This window comes from Melanostigma gelatinosum (assembly GCF_949748355.1).
Source record: "Melanostigma gelatinosum genome assembly, chromosome: 1".
Taxonomy (NCBI): domain Eukaryota; kingdom Metazoa; phylum Chordata; class Actinopteri; order Perciformes; family Zoarcidae; genus Melanostigma; species Melanostigma gelatinosum.
In genome coordinates, this window is record NC_136634.1 from 18,871,562 (window position 1) to 18,882,522 (window position 10,961).

The 10,961-nt window shown below is 45.9% G+C and overlaps 1 protein-coding gene across 2 annotated transcripts in view; it reads right to left on the bottom strand.

Annotated features, from left to right (window-relative positions):
* tspan9a (tetraspanin 9a) overlaps window positions 1-10,277 on the bottom strand; it is a 65,142-nt gene extending 54,865 nt beyond the window's left edge. The window contains exons 1-2 of one of the 2 annotated variants that reach the window (XM_079271007.1): window positions 10,042-10,277; window positions 9,393-9,472 (exon numbers count right to left, since the gene is read on the bottom strand). In XM_079271007.1, the coding sequence (XP_079127133.1) occupies window positions 9,393-9,455 (63 nt within the window). In that variant the 5' untranslated portion in view covers window positions 9,456-9,472; window positions 10,042-10,277. Of the gene's footprint in view, window positions 1-9,392 lie in introns of both variants that reach the window. The other variant, XM_079271006.1, reaches the window with a different exon arrangement.
* Window positions 10,278-10,961: the final 684 nt, after the last annotated feature.

Below are 10,961 nucleotides of genomic sequence, written 5' to 3' on the forward strand. Positions count from 1 at the left end.
CGAAGCCAATGGTCTTTCATGGTCTGGAAAATACCATCTGTAATTGCAAATTGGTACAACATTAACAAGCAGACCCATTTGCTTTAGTCACGATAAGATGTGGGCGAAGTCAGGAGAACAGTTTGAAACTCTGATAAGGAAGAGGATGGATCTGCACGCGGGGAAGATTAGGTTTACACAGTGTGTCGGTTATCTCGCTACTGTAGCAGTGCAGGATCTTGACTAGTTGCTGCATTTCCCTCTTCAGGGAGAATATCAGAGCAGCGTTGCGAGCACACCTCATGCACATCAAATAAGAGTCAACCTCAAATTGGATCAGACATAACGAGAGCACCGCAACAACCGGCTCTGATGAAGATCTGGGTTTCGCTCCGGAAACAACATAGGCCTCCATTTAAAATCCTGCCAAAATCCTGACATGTACAGTGTGTGCAATTGCCCCATTAAAAAAACAACTGTAAAAACATGTCAGGCATTCACAAACGATCATCTAGTCAGCGTATGTGCTGGTGTGTTTCCATCTAGAAAGCACCGATATGTTGCATTTTACGGCTGAGTTATAACGCAGCAGTAATCTGCGGCGGTTTGGCGAAATAAATCAATACGTGCTCTAATGGGAAAGGCATAAATCTGTCTCTCATTTGTCACGGCTAACAACGTCGACGTGACTGTACCTCATCGCGTGTTGAAGCCCTGCTGGAGATGTGCCCATGGGCCTGAGTCCCTGGCCCAAATTCGGGATGACACTTGTAAAATAGACAAATTCAGAGTCAATCTGCTGCTCATATTTCTTATGCATTGTGGTGCGGTTGCCCAGTGTGTCCCCGGGTCTCTAAATGTTGTTTAAAAAAGGGGGAAGGAGAAAGACAAGTGGAATCAAGCTCTCGAGGATGCTATGTGGGTTGTTTGAGCGGGTTTACGGTGGGAAAAGAACAGAATCAATTGAGCTATGGCGGCCCAGGGGAAATAGGTCTTAAAGTCAGTCATTGATGCATCCTCGGCCTTCAGCTGATAACCTCTGGAGGTCTTAGGGAGCCAGGACAGATGGACTTAACTGCAGCTTTAGAAGACATCCGGTATTTCCAGGGAAACAGCCTCTCCGCGCGTCAATCCAAACCCGCGCATCGCTAAAAACTACTATTTGAAACACCGTATGTATACAGCTTACAAATATGCAGTTAGTTCACATATACATCCCACATACTGTTAATTAAACATGAGCAAGGTAATCTAAAAGGAATAACAACAATGATATTCTCGAAGCCTCCTCATCAGAGGCGGAGGTGGATGCTGACTGGGGAAACATGGATTTCACTATAATTTGCCTTTAGGTGTCAGAAAAAAACAAATGCTGAGTGGTTGAACTGGCAAACTGTTCCAACATTCTACGTGTATTCACTGATTAGGTGTAGATTAGCATTGATTGGTCTTCCTGGGGGTGAAAAGAGAACGCGAGGAAGACGTAGCAGTTTGAATTCACACCTGCCGCACGGGGACACGAGCAGCACCGAGGCATTTGTCATCTGCGACGTGTGAAAGCTCCAACATGTTTTTTATTGCCGCACTGACATCGAATCAAACGTTTTGAAATAAAACGGGGGGGGAGCAGCATGAAGGTGACGTACATTCAGAGATATTTTTCACAGGCAGAGACTGCAACAGCACTTCAAAAAGCTTAAGAAGAGCCAATCACAGAGCGCGGTGTGTTTGTTTTAGTGGCTCGCAGCTCTGCTGAATCCCTAAGTCCACAGGCGCTACAAACTGCCACCACATGACGTGTGAAATGTTCAAAGGCAGATGAAAAGCTACAACGATCGCACTCATTTTCCAACATGGATTTAGCCAGACTACTGTATTTTTGTACAACAGTTTACTTTATAATACCGATCACTTTGCACCAAATTGAATTCCATTATGAATGTGAAATTGCGCTCGGCTGTGAGGCTGCACAGAGAAACTTGTTTCCCCCGATATCCTCTGAGTGGATGCCTTGTTTGGGCTGTTGTCAAATATCTAACAACAAAGCAAGGAGTCTCTGCATGTAGGTACGGTAAGTGTGTCTGTCTGTATCCTTCGCATACATCCAGAACCTCTCTTTCAATGGGGACGTTCAGGTCAAATTTCTTTCAATATGAATAAACTTTGATAAACAGGGATGGGGATTCAGGACTCAGGGATCATTGACTGTAGCTCACGCTTGCTGCTGGATGCTGTAAAGGCGAACGTCATGACCGAACTCTTCCTCACTGTCGCGGTTAAGGAATGTCCCTTGAGGTAATATTGATTGGCTCAACAGAGTGATATGGGTTATTATTGCCTTTTCCTTCTTCTGCAAATGACTGAATTCATCCTGAGTTTAGTACTATATAAATAAGCGTTATGTTAGCCTATTATTAAGTATGTTGCTGCTTTTTACAAAATCATCTTTTGACGAAGAACAAATCTGTTTATGTTTGAATGCAGAACACAGAAGAGCAATGAGACGCAGCGATTTTTATTTCAGCTGAGACGCTGCGGTTTCGCCTGGTTGCTATGATCCAGAACATGATCTCCTCCATTGTTGCTGTTGTTCAGCACTTGTAGCTTACATTGTGTTTAGACAGCTGGGCGAAAAGTACAGAAACGAGCTCTACCCAGAGTAAAACGCTTGTAGCACGGTGTATAAATGCAGCGCTCCCATTGAAAAAAAGAAAAGCAAAGATGAACACGGCGGTTGCGGTTGGCTTGTGGATATCACTGATTTGGCGACAGCCCTACTGCAATAGTACACAAAAAATGACCAAAAGGAATGGATAAGACCTTGTTTAATCAATAACCCAAAAGCATGACCTATGAGGATAATTTCTCCTCCTCAGTTCAGTATTATCAACACGTTATTGACCACACTACGACACTGATGCTATTGCCTGAGGTGCACGATTTGGCACATAGTCATTACAAAAGATCCTGCTTATGTATGCAGAACTAATGACACTCCTCCCCCCCATCTTTCTCACATTCTCTGTGCTCTGAACTCCTCTGGCCTACATTTAGAAAAACAAGATCTCTGTGTTTCATGTGCCTGGGCAGAGAATAAAATATATGATGTATAGTCCTTCCGGATGACCCAAAGACCCTATAGAATTTTTTAGATGATGGATAGATGTACCAAACACTCACAGTTTCCTATATGCTGTAATCTGTAGCAGCTACTGTTCGTGCCACATAGCTGACACAGTAGCAACTGGGCTAAAACTGCACCCCTGTGGGTCAATGCAAACTTAGAAGCAAACGTCATATTTGATGTCAAAAATCTCCAAAGCCATTTATATAACCAGTAATAGCTTTACACCTGTACTGTGTGCTTGTTCTGTGAGCATGGTTTATTTAATCTCCGCCTTTGTAAGTTATTAACTTGTTGCCGTCTTCAGCTTCTCATGTGTGCCGTAATCACCCTTTAACAAAACCAACTCATCAAGTCTGAAGCCCACCTCATTCAAAGAGTGATGGGGGTGGGAGCCTTAATTCCTTTGCAAAAGCACCACCTACCTACTTGCACACCTCCGACTCTCATGCTCCATTACCTCGACCCCCTTGAGAGTGAAACACAGGCGCTCCGCATCCCGGTTGATTTGCAGCATGGGCTAATGAGCTCAGCGGCGCGCGCACAGCACGGTTGGGAAATCGAAGCAGCCGGAGAGACGATCAGCTGGACAAAGGCAGGTATACAGAGATATTTACCAATCAAGGCCAGCCAGTCTGAATCAAGGCCCGGCGATCTATAGGGAATGCTAATAACAAGGCTTCAACTGATTAATTAAGATGCATTTACATATAGTGAGGTTTTTCGCTGTAAATGCTGCAGAAAAAAAGGATCTCAGGTTCGGCAGTGTGGCAACTACATATAGTCAATGGAATTTTAGCAAATTAATATCGTATAAATGCTCGATACGGATGATTTTGAAGACATTTAATCTGTGACTGCTTGTATTGACCGTTGATTAGATCCGCAGATGACCTATCCTATCATGGCTGGAGGCGTAACATTCAGGTGGACAGGCTGGCTGAGGTTGACTCGTTATTCTGCCATTTCAAACTCAAATCGAATTCAACAGCCAGCCCTGTCACGTGGATTGACTAAATGAAATGCATGTGACAGCACAACACATACAGCTTGTTTCATCATCGCGCAGAGCCCACTCAACCCTCATCTATTATCCTTGTTTCACCTGGCAGTGACTGATGGAGTTCAGCTGTGCCTCTTGTGAGAAAGGAGAAGACGACGAAGAAAAAAATAAATCACAGGTACAATACATACTTTCTTGAGCCATAAAAGATGACTGAACTTTTTTCATGTGCCGGTATGGAGAAGTCAAAAACAGGCAAATTGCTTCAGCACCTCGGATCGCAAATGCCGGGGGAAAGGGACAGCTTTTGTGAAATGCTTTAAGGAATTTCATTCAACCAGACGCAGACAGAAGTACACTTCTTACAAACCACCTTGAGTCCGTCAATAGCTCTGCTCTTTGTAGCATCACAGCACAGATTTGAAACCGTAAATGTCAAACACGGTGATTAGCGTAAATCGATGTGGAAACTAATCTTCTGTTGCCTGGGACCAAATGGTTTATAAATCCCGCAGCAATCCCCTAAGTAAGCACAGGAATTCATGAATGCTAAACACATTTTGGTTTTCTCTGCTCTAACAAAAGGAGCGGCTTTGATACTACCACCCCTCATGTACTTGTAGGACAAGACTACTGAGCTTTCTTTTAAATATGACTATCAAATGAGGCTTTAGCTTTTGATATGGCATGATGATGGCAAACCTTTGGACGGGCCCATTAAGCTACAGTGCAACCGATCTCTTACAAAGGAAAAACGAGCTTGTGTGTGATGTCGCTTGTGATTTGGCAGAATAAAACCCTGTGGAGTGTTTTCGGGCCTTTTTTTTGCTTTTTCTTCTACTTTTTTCGAAAGGTGCTCCGTATCACTGGACGAGACAAATACGTGCAACAGTGGAGAGTAAATTGAATGTTGAATGGACGAGATTAACAGGGGAGGCTGCGAGCACAGAGGACATACTGCAGAGCAAGAGGCTGACGGAGTTGCTCTTAGCCAGAACACCAACACTAATATGCTCACAAGGCTGACACCAATAGGGCTTAACATCAATCACTATATCAGGCTGGTCACAGTCCCTGTATGTGTGTGTGAGAGCACAGCAGCACCCCCCCCCCCCGACCCCCTCCCGACTAAACGACACAGCAACAAAGGTTTTGATGATTGTTGGCTTTCAACTCCTAAGGAGTCGTGATCTCAATCCTAACAGCACCACCCAATACTTTTCTAGTCTGCCGGAGACTCCCCCTCCAGCTCAGACTCCTCTAATCCCTTATAAGAAAGAGGAGCCAGATGGTCACAAACAACTGCTGGGGGGCCTGAGGATGAGCGCATATATGGAGATGCCTGGAGTGCCTGCCGCTGTTTACCTTGTGCTTCAAGTTACCACCGTAAGCCCCGTGGAGCGGGTGGTGTTCCAGCGTGTGTACGGCAAGTGTGCTCGTGCATGTGCGCAGTCAGAAAGAAGAGACGCCCGCTGTACCTGGCGTCGGGTTACAGCGGCGCATCATTCCCCCTTCGGTCCTGAGATGAGATGTCAGAGCTTCAGAGGCAAACCTCCCTACCAGCTGCAGTGTCAGTCCCAGGGGTGTCGGGATACAAAACGCCTCTCAGCCCTCCCTCCGCTATATCTCAGAGTGCTCAGGGCACCCCGTCCCGACCCCGTAAACTGTCATTAAAGTGATCTACTAGTGGGAGGAAAACAAGAGTATCAATCTGCAGGAACAGAAGAGGGGAAATGCATGGTGGGTGTTCATGAAGTGAACATTACCAGAATGAAAATTAAATTATTTCACAGCAGGGGGATGTGCTGCGCTGGGGTAAAGTCCATAGCCTCTTAAGGTCCCTATATCCCCCCCCCCCCACACACACACATGCATTACAGTGAGAATCACTATAGCGAGAGCTTCTGCACACTTTCACGATGGTTCTAATGCATTTCCATGGAGGCCAACAAGCTAGGCTACACATGATTTTTGAGGCCACCAGCCTTGAAATCCAAAGCCTCTTTTCCACCTCCCTATGGAGTGGTCTCACCGACGTCACGATCTCCTTAGTTACGAGGTCGGTCGGCCATGTTGGAGTACATACAGATCCTACATGGCGGCGCGTAAACAAGGAAGTGCGGCGAAAATACAATACTTTGAATCACTGGATAGTGCATCAAAGGTTCGCTACCTGGCCAAATTGAAGGTTATTGGTAACTTGGATCCCTATACGATGAGTGCAGATCGTTTCAGTGCCGATCCTATTTATCTTCCATCGGTAAACTACGCCAACATCTACGCGTATCTCGTGAACACCCCCAGTCCTCACACAAAAGACGAGTTGGAGTGCTACAAAGGGCTCAACGCTTATAATCAGTTTGTCAGTGGATGGGTCCGAGCCGTCAAAGCAACGGTCGTCGAGAATTCTCATCTCGTCATTGGAAGGGTAAATATATACAGATCTGGTCCGATATTTAGCAATATTCAATGTTTACTCAGCACAAACAGACACGTGTGTTTGTTTACATTGTACGTGCATGTCATTGTGTGCGTGTGTGTAGGAATTCACTTTCAACTAATTCCTAACTTCATCCCCCCCCACACATATATATATGTATACATATATATATACATATATATATATACATATATATATATGTATATATATACATATATATATACATATATATATATATATGTATATATATATATATGTATATATATATATATATATATATATATATATATATATATATATATATATATATATATATATATGATCCGACGTTAAACTCATATCAAGCAATGCTGAGGCTGCATCTATGTGTTTCGCCTGTTGTACACGCTCGACATGTCTCTGGTACCGACTGCTGTCACGGGCCGATGAAGCTTCGGTAACCTTCTCATGTCCAAGTTTAATTTATATTTCCTTTATTAAATACTGTTCACAAACGAATTTGCAAATAAAATCACTGACCACTTATAAAGTGATCCGCACATACTCTAGTGTACGCCAAATTCCATTCCTTTATATCTCGAGAGATGCGTGACAGCCATTTCTGGCGACGTCGCTTGGATAGCTCCTTCGTGTCATTTCCTTGATGTGTAATGACCGCTGGCAAACCAAAGAATGATTTCTTGTCTCTATCAGCTCTGCTGCCACAACCAAAGACGGCACAAAAGTTCACCACCGATAGGTTATGCGACTCAGCCGTGCATGCCAGTGGCTTTGTGTGTACTCCAACATGGCCGACAGCTAAACTGTGACGTCACACGAGACCACTCCATTAGTGGTGCGCAGCCAGTTGAAGCACGAAATGAGCCTGGAAAGAACCTCGGAAGCAAAACGCCCCCTCACACAAATCCCCTGTGACCGCCCCTTAAGAAGATAGCGGATCATAATGACCTGGTGACCACTGCCAAAGGTTGACCCCATAATAGCGCACTGAGGTCGCTCCTGAGCTATTAAAAGAGCCAAGCGGGCCAGAACTGACATGCAGGTGACGTATGGTTTCGCTCTGTTAATCTAGGGTGTAATAGGGCCTTGATCTGTCATATTTCACTTGTAGTTCAAAGAAAGAATATGATGATGATTTTATCAACGTGGCATGTGCCATGATCAGAACCTGTGACACCATAGCATATGCAATCTTATATTTGACAGAACAGTAGTGGAACAGCTGTGGCTCCCATTGATGGTGTGTCGGAGGTCTGACTTTGCTGGGAGCACATGTCCCCTACAGCTCTTCATCTTCCGGGAAGCCCATTTTGACAGGCATTTATATGTTCTAGCCCTTTTTCTGCAAATTCATTTTTTGACTCAAGCATCTTCTTTACTGAGGCTCTTCTATGAGAATAACCCATTTCACCTGTTTAATTTCAATTTCAAAAAGTTACAGAAAACATCCGTCGTGATTATTAACCCGCGGATCGATCATCTATGTGGCTGGCAATCGATTTAGGAAATCGCTTAAAGTTTCCCTCACTTGCTTGCACTGTAGATGTACTGAATGAGTTCAAAAGGAGGTGTCCCGCTTCCCATCAAGGTAAGTCAATGTCTGCATTCATGAATCCAACATCAGCTCATCTTTTCAGACCCTTTCCTTCTCATAAGCAAACATTGCATCAAGGCGAGGCCCGCTGAAGAGCCCCTGAGCCATTTGTCTCTGCCAATCGCTCCGGCCTTTTTTCCTCTGTGGACTGGTTAATGATATGAGTAGATGGAGATGTCGCCCCGGGGCATCAAGAGACGTCCACAGCTTCAGGCCACAGAGCCTGGCCACTGTCAGTGCTGTTGGTTTTAGTATATGGAGCGGACAAAGGGATGGATCTCGGTTTGCGCGGGCCATGTGTACGTGTGTGTGTTTTCAATGCTGGCCCTGATCACAGCTGGGCTCAAGCTAATGCCCACTCTGATGCCTCCAATGTGCCCCAGTTAGCAGGGCTCACAACCCAGTGACATGGTGGCCCGGGGCTGGTAGAGTCCCCAGTGTTTGGGTGTTTTTACGCTTTGCTGCATCCACACAAAAGACTTGGCCCCATAACCTATAAGCCCTTTAATCCATTCTGTAAATATCCAAGGGATGCCCACTTTTACTACAAATGCCCATGCATGGGTACACAGCGGAGCCTGCCACACGTTGGCCAGGTCTCTGTGGGTTGAATCTATTTCTTTTTGTCCTGGTGCATCAATTCTGTACTTTATAATTGCCTTGATTATTGATGTCATCTTAACCCGAGAGCAAAGACATTTCATTAAAAGAGAGAATAATAAAATGAAGCACAAATATCAGATCATCTCCAGAATCACCCACAACTCCAGCTGACCAGCTCAACTCCCTTGGTGTCATAATGTGTTGCTGCACTGTGGAGGCATATACTTTTTCACTTGCATGCCTAAAGCTGCATTTCAACTCCCATGTTCACCGTAAATCATGTAACCCTCTGAATGAGTGACCCCCCCCCCCCTCCGCCCACATACAAAAGAAGACCTGGTGCAATGCCACTGACTCTGTCATATCCAGGAATAGCAACGTGCACAGGGAGAAACAGGCATTTGCACTGACATGACTGCACTGACAACCATCCCTTTGCCATCATCTTTCCCGATTAACATTTAAAGAAAAGATACTTATCACACACACTCACATTTGTGGACGTGGATAATGATCAATGCTGAGTTACTAAAGCCAGATTTACTGCATCATCTTTCAAGCCGTGTCTACACATCTGTATCATCAACATCCAACTAGATTCATGTGAAGTGTGATGAGAAAATCACCGACAAAATGATGAGCCACTTACCCAGAAGATGAGATTGAAGATGAACATCATATACTTCAAGCAGCAGAGGCAGCCCCTTGCCATGTTGCACTTCTTGAATTCTAAGAGGAACACAAAGGATAGATCCAGGTAAAAGACCACGTATTTGCTGCCTTTGGGTGAAGTGTACTTGTTGTTGGTCTTGTCCCCTGCGCTGGCGTCAGCTGCCACTCCAGCCTGGCCCTGCTGTGCGTCTTTGCGTGGCCCCGTGGAGCCGTAGAATGCGCCGGCAGTGAAGCCGCGGCCGCCAAACGGGCGGCCAGACGTGGAGGCTTGGGCAAAATCGGAGTCACGGCTATCTACGGAGGGGCTACGGTGAATGGCTGACTCCTCACTGCTGGACTTCTCCATGCTCTAGGGCTGCAGCTGCTGATGAAGGGCTCCCTGACGCACAGTCGACCATAGTCTCCACTGCTTCACACTCCGAAGCAACACGAAGACATACGCCTCACAGACGCACGACTACATCCACCTCAGAGCACACAGCTGGGTGAGAAAGTATTCAATGGAGAAGTGAGTATAGAACTGCACATTTCAGGCACCTATGGCAGGCTTAAGTGTCTCCAGCGTGCTGCTGCTGTCTTGCTGTGATGGTCATGAAGTGGCAGAAGAGACCTGTGAGAAGCATTACCCTCGCCCTTATGACAGGAATGTCTCTCCTGGGAAGAAGTTACAGCACTCCCTCTGTCCCCTCTTGTGGTATCACTCTCCTCCTGTCCTGCTTATTGCTGCCGGGCTGCTCCGGTGGGAAAGAGAGAGGTGAGTCTCAGCTGCTCCACTTCCACACTATCTTGCTGACCTGGTAACTTTCCTCCCGTCCTATCTTCACTGCCCTGCTCCTTCTCTGTCCTCCCCTCCTCTGATGCGGTCCCTCGTCCTTTTACTCTGCCTCTCTCTGACTCTGCCCGTCTTCTCTAGTGTACCATTCTGTGCTCCGCAGCGCCGTCCTCCGCACTGCCTGCGCTCTGCTCTCCCGATGGCAGCGGCTGATGCGCTATTATTGGCAGACGCGACTAACGGGCATTCCCTATCTCCCAACAAGAGCACTGCCTCTCTCTCTCTCTCTCTCTCTCTCTCTCTCTCTCTCTCTCTCTCTCTCTCTCTCTCTCTCTCTCTCTCTCTCTCTCTCTCTCTCTCTCTCTCTCTCTCTCTCTCTCTCTCTCTCTCTCTCTCTCTCTCTCTCTCTCTCTCTCTCTCAGCCCCTCCCCGCTGAGCAGACAGCCAATGCAGCAGCTGCAGCCTGACCAGAGCTCCACCTCTCCACTCCCCTTGTTTTAACGAGCCCATCACTGTGTTTGCTTTGACTATAACATGTTCAGCAACTTCACGTTTGCTGTCAGGAGAATTGGGGTGGTGTGTGTGTGTGTTTTCACTGTCAGTCTGCTGCAATTTAACACCCTGTTGTAATTTGTAATCGCTAATTGTATTGATTAATGTTGCCGTTAACAACCCATAGTTAACTCTGACAGACGGTGATTTATCATATTAAGATGCTGAACACTCTCTGGGTGAAACACTGAACAGATTCCCACGACAAGCGGACAAGATCTT